This window comes from Rhopilema esculentum, chromosome 3 (assembly GCF_057945365.1).
Source record: "Rhopilema esculentum isolate cy_ngs chromosome 3, ASM5794536v1, whole genome shotgun sequence".
NCBI lineage: Eukaryota > Metazoa > Cnidaria > Scyphozoa > Rhizostomeae > Rhizostomatidae > Rhopilema > Rhopilema esculentum.
The window spans coordinates 9410908-9432357 of record NC_142817.1 but is presented as its reverse complement, the minus strand read 5'-3'; the positions used below and the strand labels follow the sequence as shown (position 1 = coordinate 9432357).

The 21450-nt window shown below is 36.9% G+C and overlaps 2 protein-coding genes across 2 annotated transcripts in view; one reads left to right on the top strand and one right to left on the bottom strand.

Annotated features, from left to right (window-relative positions):
• The first annotated feature begins 40 nt into the window (after positions 1-40).
• LOC135692490 (lysine-specific demethylase 7B) lies at positions 41-16448 on the top strand. Its single transcript, XM_065210631.2, has 21 exons — positions 41-185; positions 2129-2214; positions 2465-2523; positions 2696-2754; positions 5671-5834; positions 6392-6432; positions 6531-6631; positions 6750-6836; positions 7315-7426; positions 7594-7756; positions 8192-8279; positions 9289-9395; positions 9530-9624; positions 13164-13256; positions 13419-13807; positions 13962-14062; positions 14226-14430; positions 14592-14899; positions 15333-15409; positions 15705-15756; positions 16191-16448. Exons 1-21 carry the CDS (start codon positions 82-84, stop codon positions 16295-16297), a joined length of 2598 nt encoding a protein of 865 aa, XP_065066703.2. The 5' UTR covers positions 41-81; the 3' UTR covers positions 16298-16448.
• LOC135692491 (carnitine O-palmitoyltransferase 2, mitochondrial) overlaps positions 14592-21450 on the bottom strand; it is a 19693-nt gene continuing 12834 nt past the window's right edge. Inside the window, exon 11 of the mRNA XM_065210632.2 lies at positions 14592-18046. Coding sequence (XP_065066704.2) covers positions 17715-18046 — 332 coding nt within the window. The 3' untranslated portion in view covers positions 14592-17714. The remainder of the gene's footprint in view (positions 18047-21450) is intronic.

Sequence of the window (21450 nt, the reverse complement as noted above, 5' to 3'; positions counted from 1 at the left end):
AAGCCTCGTTTTACTAGAAATTCTAACCAATCAGAGAACTGGTTTTTGCCTGGCACTTATTAAACAGGAGCTTTGTTTATAATGGCCGCCAGTACAACAAAGTTGTACTGCGTCTGCAAATCTGAGTACCAACCAAGTCAGTTCATGATAGAATGTGATAAGTGCAAAGATTGGTTCCATGGAAGGTATTTTTATTCTCAGTTCTTTCATCATTGAAAGTTATCTGTACAATAACAAAGACGCTTACACCCGCGGCGGCATAAGTGAAAACAATCATTAACAAAATAGGTAAAATGTGCCCTTTCTCGTCAATGTCTCGAGCCTCAAGCAGCTTCTGCAGGTTTAAATTAATTACTATGTTTGCCGAAAAAATTGGTCTTGCATGGACATCAGGTCCCTCGCAGCACGCAATGTTTTGTCAAATGTTTTAGGGTGTCATATAGATACAGTGTGGGCTTACGAAATTAGGGGCATCGACAAATAACTTTCTAGAGGCCATTAGTTTTCCAACTATATTTTACAAAAAGTGTTATATGCATTCATAAAACAGGGGGATAATAGGAAGATTAAAAGGGGCTAGCTAATTGACATTTTATCTAATTTTCTTTTTTTGTTCGGTTGTCAGTGCATTTCTATGATGAAAATGATACTTTGCAAATGCCCAACGCAAATACACTCTTCCAACTCATACATTGCATCACATTACCACTAACCATTTCATCAAAAGTAATTCAGATCAAAACATATCATGAAAGTCAGTAAAAATTTACTGGTCGAAACATGTCACAGAAGTTGTTATTGAATTCCCTAAAAAGTGCATCGATGTAAGGAAGAAGTATTTGAGCTTTTGACGAAATATAACATGAGAGGGTGAATTTTTTGTATCCATAGGAATTTCATTCCAGAATTTAGCTACACAGTAACGCACTGATTTCTGTGTCAGGAAAATATCATTTTTAGTGACTTGCCGTGTACCATATTAATGCCCAGATTTCACTTATTGAAAGAAGGAATGAAAACAAGAAGAAGAGATCTATGCAGTCATATACAAAGCTAAGCATTTTCAACTGAAAACGATCCTTCTCTTGCAACTTCTGAGTTAAATATCGAAGTAGCATATCAAAGGAAACGAATTCAACCAGAATCAATAGCCCCAGAGCATTTTTAGTTGTTAAAATTTTATGTCATATTATTATTTTTTCTGAAAAACCTCAGGGTATTCACTGAATACCTGGGCGCTAGGCCATTGCTCTTACTTTCAGTGTGGACTGAAGAAGAAACTGCCCTACTTTAAAAGTAATGTAGCGCTACAAAACTGCAAAGCTTGCAGGTGGACAGGATTGGGAAACTGTGAGGACCAAGTATGAGAACATATCGTCAGAATGTTTTGTAATAATTCTTCAACACAGTAGTTTGTCAACTTGATGTTCTGATTTCTGGTCCCAAAAAGCCACATATTACATATTCAAACTAATCAAAAAATTTTCTGTCTCACCTTCAACAAATAACATAGACAGATCTGATCTGGACCAGATCCACCAATTTATATGGGATCCGGTCCAGATCGGATCCATACGGGATCTCCTCTGAAAGCAATTCCAAAAGTAATCGGATAGCGGATCCAAAAGTAAACAGATTCGCCAGTTGCGGTGTAAATGCAAGGCTAATCTGTACTCTTTTGGATCAGATCCAGATCGGATCCACTCTCATGTAAATGGGGTCTAATTTGTATGTCAGTTTAGGAGATCTTTAGAAATTTCTCAAGACTGGTATGTTTTTCCCTATATTTGAAAATAACATCAACACAGGATCAAGACTGAAAACGTTTGTTTCTTGCATTCACAAGTTTACTTAGAAAATTTGAGACTGCCCACCAGAAATCATAAATTTTTAGTTACTTTTTCAGTTGATTATGTTAAATGTTATTGTCTAGAGATTTTGTTTGGCCAATATGCAAAAGCACACAGATATGTGCCTGGGCAGTATATTCAAGTTTCCAGTCTGGCGCATGAAGATAAGGTTTTTTGCATGTAAAAAATATTCTCAACAAACCGCAAAGATTCCAAGAATAAAGAACCTTAAAACCAATAATTGTGTTATTATCATGAATTATTTTCATTATTTTTAGATGTGTAGGTGTTTCAGAGAATCAGGCTACGGATATTGATGTCTATCATTGCCCTTTGTGTGAACAGGTCCATGGTACATCCACTTGTAAGTTATCTGCATTTATTTGGATACAGAACATGGAAAATAAATATTACATAGTACTCATTTATCATTTTCATTTTATTATAATTTCAATTTGAATGGGATAACTAAAAGATTGAATATCTCTACATTAAACAAGTAGTGGTGTTTTAAAATGGCTGTTTATCTTTAATTGAGTGATGTTGAGGAAGGTGTTTCATTCTAGAGCTAGATGCACACTATAAATCAAAGCTAATGTCCTAATATATTGTAGTAAAAAGAAGAAGATCAACACAGAGGCGAAACTACAAAGAGCTTAATAACGGGATTAAGGTATGAGATGATATAAAATTTGCCAAAACTTAGAGATCAATATGTTGCACTTAGATCGATTCGGTTTTGCTAATTACATTAAAAGTGATTTTTGTGGAAATGACCTTTTTCCACCTCCAGTAATAATTTATTCAAAATTTTCCTGTTTTTAATTGTCTTCACATTTTTTTAGCCAATATTTGCTGGGACAATAGATTTCATGAAACTACTAAAGACAAGGAAGTTTGATGGGTAATATTATTATTATTATCTTTATTATTATTATTAAAAAACGAATGTTTTTATAGATACATCATGCCAGAAAAAAATTTCTGTTATCAATGTGTTACCTGACTTGGAAAGGGGAAAAAATATCAAGATCTCCAGAGATGGCTTCAGAGCTCACCCATCATTTGGAATGATCGTTCCTTAACAATAACATATTGTTAAATATATTATTGTCCCCTATAGATTGAATAGTATAAAACTTTTCTGTCAGGCATAATTTACAAAAGTTACTTTTACCTTTGCTTGTTATTTTCTTTTTTAAGATCTTCTTCATATACTTCTTCATACCATTTTATTGCGTAAGGCGTGCTGAAATATAAAAGCAAAGCTGCTTGTGTATCAGTTGTCTAAATACTTATCTTCTACTGCAATCAATCAACATATACCGAGAAAAAAAACGCCTGCCATCTCATAATTCATCAACTGCCTACATCAACAATCTCAAAGCTGCAGCAAATTTCAAAAAGCTTGAAGATGACAAACAGTGCAAGTTCTATACGTACTAAAAAGTTACTGAGAGTTACATTGGAAAAGAAGGGAAGCCGGTTTAATACAATAGAACAACCCGTGTTGATGATTGTAAACCTTTTCGGGAGCTTGTAGAACTCATCAAGGAGAAAAGTGATAGATACCTGAAACACAGATCATACGTAGATAACTATGCAACTGTCTTTCCCTTGATGAAGGAACCATATGGAGGGAAGTATATCGAATTGGACTTTTCACAGAGCCTAGCCCTGAGACCAAAACATGAAGTCCATCAGCCCATTTTTTTGGAAAACAATTCACATTTCACTGTGCAATTGCAGAGCCATTTGATAGGCGATATCACTTTCATTTAAGCAATGATACAAAACACGATATAGTGTTTTTGTTGATCAAGTGTTAAGATACCTTATAACAGGTTATGGAATCTCAAATGAAGATCTGTGGATTCAGAGTGACAACGCTTCTTTTCAGTATAAGAACAAAAACTCTTTTGGACTTATACATAAATTGGCTAATGAATTTAATATCCGCATAATACTCACTTATGGTGCTGCAGGACATGGAAAGGGAGCAATCGATGCTATGTCTAGCTTTGGCGTTAAAAACATATTAAGGATGGACATTGTTACTCATGATCAGTCTTCTTTAACAATAGTGATACCATTGCTGATTATTTGGCAAAGAAAAATCCTCAGTTTTTCTACGGTCATATTCCGGCCGCAAATATATTCACGCAGCGTCAGCTGGACAATGATCTAATCGAGATTCAAAGCTGCATGAAACAGCACTTGATAATCTTTAGTACATATAAGGAAATCCTTTGTAAAGAATATCTCTGTGATTGCACTCACTGCCTTCAGTTCGATTTTAAAACTTGTTTACAGGAAGAATTTGAGAACGGAGATGAAGACGACTTTGGCAATCTGCTTCATGATGGCTAAGATGATGGGGATGTTTGCAAAAACGAACAAATTTTTCGATTTTGTTACTGTCCCATCGTTTGTGTCATTATTTTCAGGAAATACAGTAGAACCACTCTTTTTCATGAAAGTTACAGAGAGAGATGTTGCAGATAAAGATCTTTCTGATCCCTACGGACACTCTATTTCAAAAGGAGAGCGTTATTTTGAAGGTTTTTATCTTAAGCTGGTTCGATCAAAAAATATCAACTTTAAAAAGTCTAAAGTTCTCCCAACTGTAGTTGTAATCGCATCCGATGAAATCTACCATACCTATGTTGCAATAGAAGAGAATTTACAATTGGACACTCATCTTTATATAATGTGTTAATTAGAAAAGGAAGTTGTTGAAAAGTTACTGCATCATGTTCATTTGTTGAGGTTTTTCATGAAAAATTTTGCTTTGTAAGGGCAGTATAATACTTATTTTTTCATTGCCTTTGCGATAGTCTTAGTTGATTCCCAGTATTTATAAGCTGTTTTACTTCATTTTTTAATCCTACTTTCCTCATGCAAATCAATCTTTCCAACGTGCTTTATATTGGGATCTTAGCAGAGTTATTCAAAAGTTTGTTAGTATATTCATAGGTCAAGTTTTTCAATTTATAGTAACACTATCTCCATTGAATTGGAATCTAATAGTCCTGGGCTGCTCATGAAATTTAATTTAAACTTTTTAATCTTGTTTCTATTCATTCTTTTTCAAACGCTTACGTAAAAATAAGCCACCCACTTCATATTATCCAAATAGAAAATGCAATTTTTTTGGAGTAATTCTTTCCATTTTGCTCAAAACATTCATTTTGCTGATTTTTATACGATTTAAAGGGTGTTCAGCCACTTCATGGCTTGTTCTTAGGGTGTTCCTGGGTTGTTCAGCCTGTTCTTTGAGCGTTCAGTCTTTTAGAAACAATGCTTTAAACACTTGGATAAGAAGTCATATTTTGATATTTTTGAAGGATTCCTCCTGGTTCTAAGCTTTTTCTTTGAACTGCAGTTTCATATGGTGTTCAAATGAATCTCAATCTCTCAGCATTCTAATGTACTAATGGGTGGATCCTTTGTTGGGAATTTACTGTTTTTTTAAATGTGGAATAATTTGAACTCTTCTATTTGTACATAATTAAAGTGTATTATAGTGGTTTCCTGGAAGTGCAAAGTTTTTTTTGAAATTGTTTTTGTTTACATTTTTTGTTTGTGTATAGTCTTGATATGATACCCAAATGTGAAATTTATCAGTTTTCATCTTCGAATTGAAAAAAATGAAAGCAAGGTCAAAACAGAACCATTTTGATCCATTCTCATATGAAAATGAAGGGTTTGAAGTGTCTGAATATGTTTTGCTTATATTTTCCATGCCATCTTGTACTTTGATTTTTGCATATGTATTATTGATTTGTTGTGCATATTTTTTACTAAATTATTTTGTCAGTCCTAGCAATAATATTGTTGTCTTGGAGAGTGGGTCCTTGTTAAGCAGCAGATACTTGGAAGCCAATGGTTTCAGAGAACCAATTTTGGTAAAGCATGCAGAAGGCCTTGGTTTGAAATTACCTCCAAGCAACTTTACTGTTTTTGATGTTGAACAGCATGTTGGTAAGAGAATATTACTTTGTGTTCTGTTTTCTTGCAATGATATTTCACAAGTTTCTGTATTATATGTAGCCTACAATAAAAATGATACTAATGATATACATATTTTTATCATAATGAAACAATAATATGATACTATTCTTGTTGTGTGTAGTTGTGCTGCAGTACGGCTTATTGGCTTTGGAATATTACAGCCTGAATCATTGCCTGCGACCCGAAACGTTGCATTGTGTTCAGTAATAAGCTATAACAAAAGAACCTTTTCAATACTTTTGTTACATGCTTTTCAGGTGTTAAGAACTCTTTTTGTTAATCTTCACATTGTTCAGTTTTATGTTGGATGCTCCTATAAAATTGTGTTCACTGCTTTCACGAATAACCAGCTGTTTTACTGGGATCTCAACTTCTAAACACAAAACGGATCACTGGTCTATTTGCTCCTTTTGCCGACCAATAAATGGATACAACAAATCTAATGATATATTTCATTCATATGAGCATATTTGAGCATATTGAATGATATTCACCAGGTTCTAAGTTGCTCTTTTTCCTTCTAAAAGGCTCATTGCAAGAGATCCATGTCATTGATGTGGCAAGGCAGGTGAGTAAAGATATTTGTCAGCTATTTCTCTTTTCTTATAGAAAGCTCTCATCATTTTCCATTTTCCGTTAGCTTATTGAATAATTTTTGTTCTTCAGGAGGACATGAAGATGAAAATGAAAGAATGGACAGAATATTACAATTCTCCAATTAGAACAAAAGTTCTAAATGTCATTAGCTTGGAATTTTCCAAAACAAGGTATGTCTGTTCAGATCTGTATGTCTGCTCAGAACAATAGAAATATTTTCAAGGGAGAGGATGCTCAGTCAAGTTTAATAGCTGTATGAATTTTTTCACTTAAGAAAGTTTTTTTTAGGCTTTCATCCTTGGTTCTACCGCCCATTGTTGTCCAAGAAATATCATGGGTGGAGAATATCTGGCCAAAAGACATGACTGAGGACAGGTAAATGATACCATTTGTGCTCTTTTGTAAAACTCAATTTACTCTTTGTTCTTGATAGATGTTTTTATTGTGAAGAAAGACTCAATTTAAAAGATTCAGCATTATTTAACTTTGTACTTGGTTCTTTTCATCATCAAATTAAGCAGTGTTCAAAGTCAGCTTGTAAGCATCATCTAGTAACAAAGCCCATTATACATAAAGTTTTCATGATGAATAACTTTTAAGTTAGAAAACAGTCATGGGGAGTGAACAATATAGTTTCCATTTCTTTGCTGCTGTGTTAGTGGGAGAGAGATACACTTTAGAAATGAGGCAATTTTCCTAGTTTTTGAAGTCCATTATTCCTTCTTCTTTATCAAATTATCAAGTAAATTATATATAAGTAGTTTTTATATAAGTAGTTGTTATTAAATATGTTGTCTCTATTCTATGCATTATTTATAATGAAATAACAGTGATGACTTATTCTGTGTTTTAGTCCACATTCAATGCCCTATGTTCAGAAATATTGCTTGATGGGTGTGAAAGACTGTTACACAGATTTCCATGTTGACTTTGGGGGCACTTCAGTGTGGTACCATGTTTTTCGGGTAATCATTTTCTTATATTTCATAACTTCCCATCTATGCCAGGCCTGACTCTGTGTGAAATTAATATTTTGATATCTGTGTATTATCAACAATCAACTTTGTGTATAATTTTATCAGCCATTTTTGCTGTGTACCAATGGTTTTTGTAGAAAGCCTTTCTTTTTCAGGGCGAAAAAGTGTTTTATCTTATTGAACCTACTGATGAAAATATAGCAAAATATGAGAACTGGGTCTCATCCTCAAATCAGAGTCAAGTATTTTTTGGTGACAGGGTCAGCAAATGTGTGAGATGCTCAGTAAAACAAGGAGAGACTCTTTTCATTCCTACAGGTTAGCCTCTTTGAATTCATCATTATTGAATTCATCAGCTTCATCAGGAGGATTTGATTTATTTTAAAATTCTATTTCACTGCATTGGATTCTCTTTGTCATGTTGCTTGTTCCTGACCACTCATTGCAAGTTTCACAGAACCCAGCAGACAGCATATCCCGCATTTCTTTCTTACCCATAATAATGGATTGTCTTATCTGATGATGAGCCTTTGGTCTTTGTTTTGCAAGCATTGTATTGATTGGCCTGTTTTGTGCAATGGCATGGTTAAAAAATTCCATATCAGGTGCACAGAAAACCAATCTGGATAGCAACTTTCAAGATGAAACCTAAGGGAAATTATTTGTGAGGGCCACTGTATTAGCTTACCCCAAGATGCTAGGTTCCCTTATTTGCGTTTATTTGTATGTGTATGTCCTTTTTATTTTTTTCAGGCTGGATACATGCTGTTATGACACCCACAGACGCGCTTGTCTTTGGTGGTAACTTTTTGCATTCTGCAAATATTGGTCTGCAGCTGAAGTAAGTGTAACAGAGTAGTACTATTTTTTATATCTTTTGGGCATCAGCATTGGGCCAATTTTTTTCATGAAATAAAAACGTTACATTAAAGGTAGTAAAAGTAAATGTAGCCCAGTTTGTACCATCCACATTTTATTTGAATTCCATGAAAGCTCTATAAAGCTCTTGGGTACTATACTACATGTTCTTATGTAATTTTTGTTATAAAAGTATCAACAGATGTTCTCCAAAAACTTTCCTAGCAGCTTAGAAAGTTTAAGAAAATATGTCAGTTAAAGTGCCTTCATCTTCATCAGAATCACCAGGATCAATTGCTAACCATGGAACATCTAAACAAATTTTGTCCTCTTGGAAACCTTCAAAATGATCAACATCATTATCTCCTTGACTTCTCAGGCGCACGAATAGATCTTATCATCATCACACCCTTCAAGATATCCACTCAATGCCCATTATTTCTTGTTTGATATAAGTGGCTAAATTTTTGCTTGAGAAGGAGGGGCTTAATAGAGAGTGGTTTGTAGGGAAAGGGGACTAAAGAGAGCTTCACAGTAAATGTGAAGTAAATTGCTCAGACAAAGAGACTGTAAGATTTTTTTACATGGATACGGGATGCCTTTTAGTCTCTTAATCACTTAGCAATCAACATTTAAATTATTCCTGCTCATAAAAGGTTATAGGTTTATTCTTCATTTTTTTTAAAGGGACGTTGGCTTTTATTCAACAACAGTTGGATATCATACTTATTTTATGTATTTGTTTCTACCTAGCTTCTGAAGGTAGTTTTTAGGACACCGAAAAGCTTATGCTTATCGAGCAGTGTCCTGGTCCTTCCTCTCGATGTGACCACACCTCATAATTCCTACCCTGGCGACCCTCCTCACTCTGGGTGAAAGTTTGGTCATGCCAGGCACTCGAACCACGGATCCTTGGGTCTGTAGTCAGCGCCTCTAACAACTGAGCCATCCTCGCACCTTATTTCAATCTAAAACCAATTTTATTTCTGTAGAATATACGATCTGGAGCATCATTTGAACACACCAATCAAGTTTCTGTTTCCAAACTATGAGACAACTTGTTGGTATGCAGCAAGAGCCATGTTGAGAAAACTTAAAGGTATTTTAATTTGTATATAATTTGATGAATGCATTAAATAGATTAAAGCGATATGCCTTCTTTAAAGAAATAAGACATAAAAAACCTATATTTCTGAGTCATTGAACCCCTAAAATTGTTTTTTTCACACTTAGATATTCACAAAGAAGGAATAAAGATTCCCAATTTCTTATACAAAGGTATCGAAACGCTTCTGAGATACCTTCGAAGCTGGACTTTGAATAAAGAGGTTTGAGATTTTCTTTCTTATAGATAGATTTCAGATCTTTTTCTTTCTCTACTACCTTGAGTTCTTTAAGCACATTAAAGTGACGCAATATTGAGAAGAGCGTGAAATGATTTCACTTACCGAGCCTTTGGACCTTCAAACTTCAGCCTTCAGAATCTCTGATGATCTCGCAACGGGTCGAATTACGTACTGTTTCCTTGATATAACAATACGTTTTTTAGCTTCGTGCATGTACGTGAGGCATTCTTCAATATCATCTTCGTCAACCATTACAGCTTTGTATTCTTGACATGTTATTTTGAGATTTTCAAAAGTTTCATTCAACTTTGGTCACTCTCACTTCATCTACGGTTTGTTCAGCAGTCAACCAATCTGCAACACGGCTTAAAACTTTCGCTAACCACCGTTTGTAATCTTTGGTGCCTAATAGAAGGGAGTTGGAATAAGCGGGGGGGGGGGTGGGGGTTGGAAAAATCTCCAAAACATACTAGGCGGGTGGGGTGGAATAGCAGTGGGGTTGGAAAATTCCCAGAAGCTTAATAGCCAGGGGGTGGAGAAGAGCAATAATTCTTTAAATATTAATTTTTCTTATAGAAAATACAGAAACTGTAATAAAACAGAAGATATCAGCAAAATACGATGCAAAATTCGTTATAAATAAAAGTTTTCCAGTTGTTCACATGTTCTCGAGAATGTCAAAAATGTATCCTTCGCTTCATCTTTAGAAGCAGCGTCAATATTGGTGTCGTTTGTAGTGGTGTTTTTTTCACACGCTTCTTTGTGTTTCTTCTCGCTTCGTAAAATGCTGATTTTAACTTTTTGAGGTGAGGTTTAAAGATGACACTTGGATAATTTTCCTCAAGGACAAGTTGTAATGCATCAAGGAACTTTGCATCCTTGTTTATCAAAGGATCCTCCGTTATGTTTGTTAATGATAGAATTTTCGAAGATCTCTGTGTTTCGACATCATCATCGCTTTCACTTCCACCCTCGTCGAGGGTCTTATTGGTTTCGTTCTCATCATCCTCTAATAGATGCGGATTGTTCTCGACGTAATCTAGCAGCTCTGAGCCCCTGAAATCTCTATGGATGCCTTTCGGTGGAATAAGATTTTTAATTACGGACAATAAGTTTACTGGCACAGGTGATTTTAATAACTTCTTGCAAAATGTATGCATTTCATTGCCAATTAACGCAAACAGTTTGTAGGAGACTAGATGGCCCTCTGATCCATTAAGGGCATTTGTAACAAAGAGTTTTTTGAATACGTAGGCAAAGTTGTTTGGCATACCTCTCCAAGCAGGCATAAGCATCTCAACCATATCTTCACGTTTTGGTGATGGGACTTTGTTTTCATCCAATTCAAGCATTTTCAGCATCAAATCCATTTCTTGGTGTCTATAAGAGCCTTAAGACGGCGTTGAAGATCATTGTCATTAGCCTGAATAAAGCCTGTGATACCTCCACCCATCGCTATCAGAATATACCCACGCTCATAAAGAGCTTTTCTAACTTCTAGCATTAGATGAACAGCATAATCATCAAGGACGTAAATGGCGAAGTTCTTTTGCATGAAAGGATTGAAACGGTTAGGAAGATTCTTCATTGTTTTGATCATGTGCTCCAATCGATAAGATCCACTCGGTGACCACTGGTAATTGACATTATGGACTGCTACTGTCGTACGCACTCCTTTCCCTTTAAAAACGAATTCTGGCTACAGGTTGATGTTTGAAACGCTTGCAACCTCAGTGAATACAGTAACTCGTTCTCGTGAAAGGTTATGGTCTTTCTTAGGTGAACGTGTCTTCATCTTTGAAGACATGCTTTTCTCCTGAGAACTCTCGTTCCTATGAAGTTTGAAGTGGCATTTGATCCCCATTTATTATAGGGGGTCGACTCCGTATTTCTCCATGAAAAATCTTCGCACTGTCCAAACATTATGTAAATAGTCCTGAAGTCTTATAAGCAAGTCTTCTCTTTTGATGGAATACCGTTTGCTAGGCCTCCTCAAGTTCACTCCATATTGATTTTCCCACAATTTGATCTTTTTCGGGCATTGGGTTTTGAATAAGCCAGTCTGCATAAAGCTGCCGGGCTTTCAATTTGAACAAACGACGAGGTAAACGTCTCTTCAACATCTCTTTTACAGCTACGAACCAGTGGAATAAAGCTACTCTCACTTCTGGTGCTTTCTTTTTCTGGCCAGCGCCAGTCCCTCCTGATTTTTTTGGCGGGCGTGAAGAAGGGTCTCTTAAATGCTCCAGATCATTGTACGAACGTGAAGCAAGCTTGACTGCTTTTACAAATTCTGGATCATCAATCTTCTTATCAGTCAAATCGGTATAAAACGATCGAACAGTCGTCGAAGGCTTTATTGGATTTTAGGCATATTAGGCACCAAAGAGTATTGGCTCTGAATTTTTTTAGATGTCGGACATGCTCAGTATCGACACTTTCAGCACCAACAAAATTATCCCTTGTTCGATTTATCTTGTCAACTACGAACTGATGTAGCTACTCGGCAAATCTGCCACTGAGCACAGGAAATAGCGTACTCCACAACCCCTTCTTTTTTTCTATAGTAAATCAACATTGTTCTTAGGGGGAGAGGGGGGTGGTTGAATTTGCCTTGGAAAACTGACGTTAGTGTTCCAAGACTTTTGGCAGTGATTGTAGCAATTGTATAAGTAATTAATTAACGCGTTCCAATCGCAAGCAAAATAATGTCAACTTACTTTTTGTACGACCTCGTAGCATAATAGCAGGCCTATCTACTGCTAAAGACACTAGGCCGTCAAAAACTGTCAACTTCTTACTCATGCGTACTCAGCTACAACACTGCGAAAAAAAAATTCTACCAAAGCTTATATAGTGCTACGACTACAAATCTTCGAAGACACGCTTAGCGCTGGAACCAATGTCAAGAGTCCCCCGAGGACATTTCTGAAATTTATTTATGCAATATATATTCTACAGTTATTAAAAAGCTGCAACCAATTGCAAAAGAAAATCTGTGCAAATGGCAGACCTCAAGCTTTTTAACGTATATTCCAATACCTCCATTTGTTTGACGTCATTTGATACCCCTAAAAAGGCTGGAAGGGGCCACGCAGCATTAATTTACTAGAAAGTGGAATCTAGTACTGCGAATTATTTAATATTGTTGAATTATCGAAGGACAGACAGTTTTACGTCAAGGTGATTCACCAGTAACAAGAGGACAGCCTTCTGCAATTCTGGATGAAAAGGGCTTATTCAATGCCAATAATTTGGCTTACTGTCACAAATCAGCTGTGATGTATTCTGCAGCTATTCCTTTAACTTTTTCGCAATCAATGAAGTATAGTTTTTTGTAGCTATATACAGTCTTATGTAAATTACAATTTTCTACTTTGGTTCTCGTTTTATATAAAAGACTCTCTTTGCCAAGTCTATGATGATTAAAACATTTTGTTCGTAAAGATTTTGCTTAGACATTGAGTAGCATGTTGCAACCGCCAATTTTATATCTATGGATTCATATTACTTTGTTCAAGGAGTTTCTTAAGTTTCACAAGTTCCAAGTTCCTGAAGAAGTCAACTATACAAAGCTGCTAAAGGCATTGGAAAAAGAACTTAAGATTGACATGGTGAGACTTGATTTAGAAGTTTTTCAAATAGTAAATTACTGCATTAAATCTTTGACTGTGAAAGGTTGGAGGAAGCAATTAAACATTTAACCAAAAAGAAAGATTTTATTACTGCAGTACATTCTGTTTTTGAAAAATTGCTAGTTCTTGCATCGTTTTCAGGAAATTCCATCAAGTAATTCGGGAATATTGTGTGCGACTCCTGCAATTGTAATGGCACACATTGCACAAATGAAGAAAGAATTGCCACAGGTTGAAAAGAAGAGTGGGTCGACTACAGTAATAAAGTTAAAACTAACAGGACCAAATCCTAACAACAGTTGGTCAGAAAATGCACATTCGATTAAAAGCAAAAAGAAAGGCATCTCGAAAAATTCAGATAGGAAAAATGTAGAAGTCTTGAAAAATGCTGCCACGAAAAGAATTCGAAAGAAGAAAATTAAGCGAAGACGTGATGTCTCTTCTGAGACTTTCACCTGTAAAGGCGAATTGTCAAAGAAAATCTCTTCCAGTCGACCAATACAAGTCCAAGTCACCAACGGTAAAATTAGGTAAGATTAATTTCCTAATGAAGAATTGATCAACTCGTTTCATAGAAGTTGTTGCAATAGTTATGCTGCATAGTTTTTTTGTGAATATCTCCTAAAAATTGGGTCTTACATCAATTTTGCAATAATAATGTTTTCTGTGCTCCTTTTTGTCAAGTTCATCGATATCACCATCAAGTGAAGTCAATAAATCCAATATTTCAAAAGGACATCAATTCCAACCACTCGTCTCGGCAGATTTACTAGTGCAACCAAGAGGTAATCTTTCTATGCTACTTTGTGCTAGCTAATTTGTTCTGTATGGCTGTCAAAATAGTGCTGATTGAGTGACTGAGCAACCATTGACTGGTATAGTTTTGGTTTTTGTTGAAGTATTGCTGTTGTGCTATAAAAATGTTGCTCTCTGTTTTCTTTGTTTCAGGTGAAAACTCTGAAATCCGCGCACCAGCAATAGAAGACCAGGACTGGGAGGCTGCGCAGCTACTCTCTAATTTTCATGGCATGGATACCGAAAGAGACACTAAGTTTATGCAGCAAGTTTCCGATGAATCAACCGAGAAAATCTGTCACTCTGTCCCAGGCCTAGGTGCTGATAAATCTTCAAAACTACCCGGGGAAAGGTTTTTGTAAGTAATAGAATTTCCAGAAAAAATACATGGGTTAATTGTTTCCTAAAAAAGGAAGATTATATTTTCAGGTTTATATCGTTTTGTATTTTCGTTTGGATTTATGAAGAACTAAGGTCTTTATCGTCATTTTCAAAGAAAAAATATACTTTTCTTCACAGAGAGCAATTTGATGCAACGAAGAAAGATTTGTTTCATGACAACAGAGGGCATACAATCAGTCAAATGAAGACGCCAAATATGGCCGACGATTACGTAATCCGAGAACCTCTTGCTAAGCCACAAGGAAAAATCAAAAGGAGTCGTTCGGACGCTGATTCTGATTATGATCCGGAAGAAGAGTACTACCAGGATGCCAACTTTGTCTACCCGAGGCTAAGTACAACCTCTGATCTTGATTTCGATGATTTTTCATGGAACCCTGGTCAAAGAGGCAAACGGAAAGCAAAGAATTCTTTGAGCTCAAAAAGTAAGATTTATACGGACCGCTCTCCGCTTATACCTGTTTATGTAATTTGATTTAAATCTTTTCTGTCTTGTTGCCTGTTGTATTTCTGTCAAAAGCCTAAGCTTCGCATTATTTCAAAATTACAGTGACCTTGCTGTAGATATTTGATCCAGGTCTCAAACCACACTATTTGAGTACAACATATAAGATTCTTTCCATTTTCAACTGTTGTGGAGTGAAGTATATATCAGATTATTTCTAGTTGGAAATTAATCGGTACGATAAAACAGGTGTGCACCTCTATAGCAGCACGGTTAACTTTTTATTTGGTACTTCTCGTGTAACTGGTATCTTCTCGTGTTCACGCTTGCAAACAAAATGGCCGACATGGCTTGAAAGCTGTTTTGTTAAATTAACTTACTCCTTGTTTCTTTTTCTGGTTATCTTTACAAAGGTAAATTAAATAGTGGAACATCTCATCGCCATCAAACTGCATCCTTCGATTGTTCGAAACCTGGTCCCGACGATTATGTAAGTATTTGAATCTGTTTTAGTTTTCATTCTGTTTAAAGCATCCTCGAGTCCTAACATTAAGCATGATGGAAATTTCACAACAAATTATTCATTATTTCTTCAAATGAAAGTTTTGTTCCCACAAAAGGGTGGGAACAAATTCGAAGATGGGGCTTATTCGACGACTTACGGTAATACAACTGACGTTTAATAGTGGATCTATGTCTGTCTGACAATTGTTCAGCCTGTAAACTTCACAACCCTGTTACAACAGACTTTTTCTACTTTCGTCTTATCTGCAAACTTTTTTTAGGCAAAAGCAAAAAGCCTAAAAGACGCAGGACCTTCAGGCAAACATGGTCTAGGTAAGGCAATGTTTGTTGTACACAGCTGTTTCACAAATTATTAGCTTTCCCAGCTAAACATTTTTCTCAAACCGAACTCAGAAACATTGTGGTCTTTTAGGATAGTTTGAGGATTTTGAGCTGAACATTTGGCTTCATAACTAAAAATGCTCCTAACCATCATACTCCTTGACCTGTGTAATTGCGTTAAACAATACAGTTATTAGATTTATTCTATTTAAATTACATTTATTTTCATAGCTAAATGGTATATTTTAGGGAGACGTAAGAGGCACTTAAGTGTTTACTATCGCTAGATTGTTCTGTCAGAGGATTGGCCCGTATGGATGTTCGCCTCAAACTACCCAAGGCAGTGCAATCTACATGAAGTACTTGGAGTTGTACGCTTTATGGTTAGCTATAGCCATATTACCATTATTCATTCGAAATTTCAGGTGGAGATAAAAAGAGGGAGAAAATTCGAAAGGGCAGCACGACAGCGAAACAGCGATTAGGAAAACTGCTAAAGTTAGACAAACTTGGAGGAAGATATGTGCGTTGAAAACTCAGAGCCTATACTCACAGATAGAAAACTATACCTTTTTGCAACTGGCAGGTTGCATCTCAAAGGCGCCATGTACCATATTTTGTCATTATTTGTATTATACTTCCTGTAAATATTTCTTGTATCTTAACACGTGTCTGACTACAAATAGCTTCCCTCATTTTTCAGTCCTTCAAGAGAAAAATTTGTTAACAAGCTTTTATGGAAGTCATACTCATCCTTTTTTTCATGTTTACAAACATTTAAATTTCGAGATTTTGTCGAGATTCTGATTTCCAGTCACAAAACTGTTTTCAATTATCAGCCGTTACGTAAGGCAATATCCGTGAAATAGACATCTATAGGTATCTAGGAATCAACCCCGATAACACCCGACTTTGCAGCAGAAAATCTAGAAAAGAACCTCAAGTAGTATTAGAAGAGGGCAAAGGAGCTTTTGCACTTTAAAAAGCGTTGATATTCAACCAGGTGCCCGCAGAAAAATAAAAGATACGATTTCAACTTTAGACGAGCAATAAACCGATTGAATTATTACAATTCCTACAGTTTTAAATGCAAGTTTGATAACATTTTCCCTTCTTATTTTTCTTTCCGTTTTATTTTACTTCTTACAGGACATTCAGTGATAGGATTATTCTGTATATATATATATGCATGATTATTATTGTTGTTCAATTGAATTCAACTGCTTTCCAAGATGACACAATTTCAACCTAAACCCTTTATTGGTAGCAAAATGGCCCTTCTGTGTAAATATCTGGGGCATACCCTAAAGCTGGAGACAAACAACCATGATCACAAACACCCACTCTTATCCTACCTCCACGAAAGTCGATTTGTTAAAGATTTTTTCCCAAAATAAACAGTTTCTCTAAACTCGCTTGGTGCGGCTCTATCTCAGCTATTGGTGTGTAAAAACCTAGATAATCTTGTCATTAATTGTGTACGAACATGGCTACATCGCAGCCTCCTTCCTCATAGCGGCTGTGGGCTTAATTTCCAATCCACCAACAAAATACATAAATTCAAGCTTATCTCCACGTCATAGCTGGCTGTAATTCTTACCAGGAGTCGTGTTTCACGCGGATTCCCCATCTAATTCATCGCCCCGTCCGATTAATCCAGGCTAAATTATTTTGTTGTTTTAAAACCAAAAGTTCAGTCTAGCCTTTGTTTTATCTAGCAGCTTTCGAAACTGACCCAAAGAAGCAGGTAGTCCTAGATCAATAAGTTCGTTTATACTCTGCCTTTAATCTTCGTTTGAAAAGCAATATTCTGTTGAGTCCGAGTAAATTATTTACTATCCAGCTGCAAAATTGCTTTAACCTCAGAAAGTAGCCAATAAATTTGGGCCGAATGAAAAGAGACAAGAACAGAGCTGCATTATTCATGTGAAAATTCACTACAACAGTAATTACTTTTTAAAATTATGGCCTTGAAAGACATTGTAAATATCACGAAGGCTTTTAAATACAAGTTCTACGAAATCAGTGCAGCTAGGACTGTCAGGGTATGCTGAAACATTGCAACCAAGCTTTTCATCAAGAATCATGTAGCCGACACCAAGGCCATTTGGCGTGACTGGTGCGAAACCGCCCATTCGAATGTTGGGACTGGATACAGTGCTTGAAGACAGAATGATGTGGTTCATCTTGAGGTACGCTTCGTCTTGGAAAAAATCCACATTACGCCCACTTTTTTCGGAAATCGTTTTTAATGCGAACAAATGACGATCAAAACCTTGCCCTAAAAACAATTATAGATTCAATGACTGGAAAATGCTCGAACCAACCATGGTCGGGTTATTACATTGTATTAACGATTTCATCTTTCTAATTTATAATGTATTAACGATTTCGAACTTTTTAATTTAAAAATTTACTTCAGAATATACCTCACTCATCTTGCACTGACTAAGACAGAGAGATAACTTTGGCTGAACGAACCTACTAATTTGTTCAGTAGGTTCGTTCTGCTACCTTTAGTAATTTTCAAAAGTGTTGCGCACACATAAAGATAGAACACTTTAATACCCGTTCTTCTAATGCAGGTTCAAAAGAATGGGAAGGTATCAATGAAATCGAAAAATTGTAAGACAGTAAATGGAAACTTGTAATTCGTATCATGCTCCTTTCTTCTATCTCTAAATATTTCGTATCATGCTCCTTTCTTAGACAAAGTTGACAAAACCAGATTCTGTGACCACATCCTTGGCCATATCAAGGCGAATAAAGGCATACAAAATCAGATTCTGTGACCACATCCTTGGCCATATCAAGGCGAATTAAGGCATACAAAATCAGATTCTGTGACCACACCCTTGGCCTTATCTAGGCGAATAAAGGCATACAAAACCAGATTCTGTGACCACACCCTTGGCCTTATCAAGGCCAATAAAGGCATACAAAACCAGATTCTGTGACCACATCCTTGGCCTTATCAAGGCGAATTAAGGCATACAAAACCAGATTCTGTGACCACACCCTTGGCCTTATCAAGGCGAATAAAGGCATACAAAATCAGATTCTGTGACCACCCTCTTGGCCTTATCAAGGCCAATAAAGGCATACAAAACCAGATTCTGTGACCACCCTCTTGGCCTTATCAAGGCGAATAAAGGCATACAAAATCAGATTCTGTGACCACATCCTTGGCCTTATCAAGGCGAATAAAGGCATACAAAATCAGATTCTGTGACCACCCTCTTGGCCTTATCAAGGCGAATAAAGGCATACAAAATCAGATTCTGTGACCACCCTCTTGGCCTTATCAAGGCCAATAAAGGCATACAAAACCAGATTCTGTGACCACCCTCTTGGCCTTATCAAGGCCAATAAAGGCATCCAAAATCAGATTCTGTGACCACACCCTTGGCCTTATCAAGGCGAATTAAGGCATACAAAACCAGATTCTGTGACCACACCCTTGGCCTTATCAAGGCGAATAAAGGCATACAAAATCAGATTCTGTGACCACACCCTTGGCCATATCAAGGCGAATAAAGGCATACAAAACCAGATTCTGTGACCACACCCTTGGCCATATCAAGGCGAATAAAGGCATACAAAATCAGATTCTGTGACCACACCCTTGGCCATATCAAGGCGAATAAAGGCATACAAAACCAGATTCTGTGACCACACCCTTGGTCTTATCAAGGCGAATAAAGGCATACAAAACCAGATTCTGTGACCACACCCTTGGTCTTATCAAGGCGAATAAAGGCATACAAAATCAGATTCTGTGACCACCCTCTTGGCCTTATCAAGGCGAATAAAGGCATACAAAACCAGATTTTGTGACCACCCCCTTGGCCTTATCAAGGCGAATAAAGGCATACAAAACCAGATTCTGTGACCACACCCTTGGCCTTATCAAGGCGAATAAAGGCATACAAAATCAGATTCTGTGACCATATCCTTGGCCATATCAAGGCGAATAAAGGCATACAAAATCAGATTCTGTGACCACCCCCTTGGCCTTATCAAGGCGAATAAAGGCATACAAAACCAGATTCTGTGACCACCCCCTTGGCCATATCAAGGCGAATAAAGGCATACAAAATCAGATTCTGTGACCACATCCTTGGCCATATCAAGGCGAATTAAGGCATACAAAACCAGATTCTGTGACCACATCCTTGGCCTTATCAAGGCGAATAAAGGCATACAAAATCAGATTTTGTGACCACATCCTTGGCCTTATCAAGGCGAATAAAGGCATACAAAATCAGATTCTGTGACCACATCCTTGGCCTTATCAAGGCGAATAAAGGCATACAAAACCAGATTCTATGACCACACCCTTGGCCATATCAAGGCGAATAAAGGCATACAAAATCAGATTCTGTGACCACCCTCTTGGCCTTATCAAGGCGAATAAAGGCATACAAAATCAGATTCTGTGACCACCCTCTTGGCCTTATCAAGGCGAATAAAGGCATACAAAATCAGATTCTGTGACCACATCCTTGGCCTTATCAAGGCGAATGAAGGCATACAGAATCAGATTCTGTGACCACATCCTTGGCCTTATCAAGGCGAATAAAGGCATACAAAATCAGATTCTGTGACCACATCCTTGGCCTTATCAAGGCGAATAAAGGCATACAAAATCAGATTCTGTGACCACCCTCTTGGCCTTATCAAGGCCAATAAAGGCATACAAAACCAGATTCTGTGACCACCCTCTTGGCCTTATCAAGGCGAATAAAGGCATACAAAACCAGATTCTGTGACCACAGCCTTGGCCATATCAAGGCGAATAAAGGCATACAAAACCAGATTCTGTGACCACACCCTTGGCCATATCAAGGCGAATAAAGGCATACAAAATCAGATTCTGTGACCACCCTCTTGGCCTTATCAAGGCGAATAAAGGCATACAAAACCAGATTCTGTGACCACACCCTTGGCCATATCAAGGCGAATAAAGGCATACAAAATCAAATTCTGTGACCACCCCCTTGGCCTTATTAAGGCGAATAAAGGCATACAAAATCAGATTCTGTGACCATATCCTTGGCCATATCAAGGCGAATAAAGGCATACAAAATCAGATTCTGTGACCACCCCCTTGGCCTTATCAAGGCGAATAAAGGCATACAAAACCAGATTCTGTGACCACCCCCTTGGCCATATCAAGGCGAATAAAGGCATACAAAATCAGATTCTGTGACCACATCCTTGGCCATATCAAGGCGAATTAAGGCATACAAAACCAGATTCTGTGACCACATCCTTGGCCTTATCAAGGCGAATAAAGGCATACAAAATCAGATTTTGTGACCACATCCTTGGCCTTATCAAGGCGAATAAAGGCATACAAAACCAGATTCTGTGACCACACCCTTGGTCTTATCAAGGCGAATAAAGGCATACAAAATCAGATTCTGTGACCACCCTCTTGGCCTTATCAAGGCGAATAAAGGCATACAAAACCAGATTTTGTGACCACCCCCTTGGCCTTATCAAGGCGAATAAAGGCATACAAAACCAGATTCTGTGACCACACCCTTGGCCTTATCAAGGCGAATAAAGGCATACAAAATCAGATTCTGTGACCATATCCTTGGCCATATCAAGGCGAATAAAGGCATACAAAATCAGATTCTGTGACCACCCCCTTGGCCTTATCAAGGCGAATAAAGG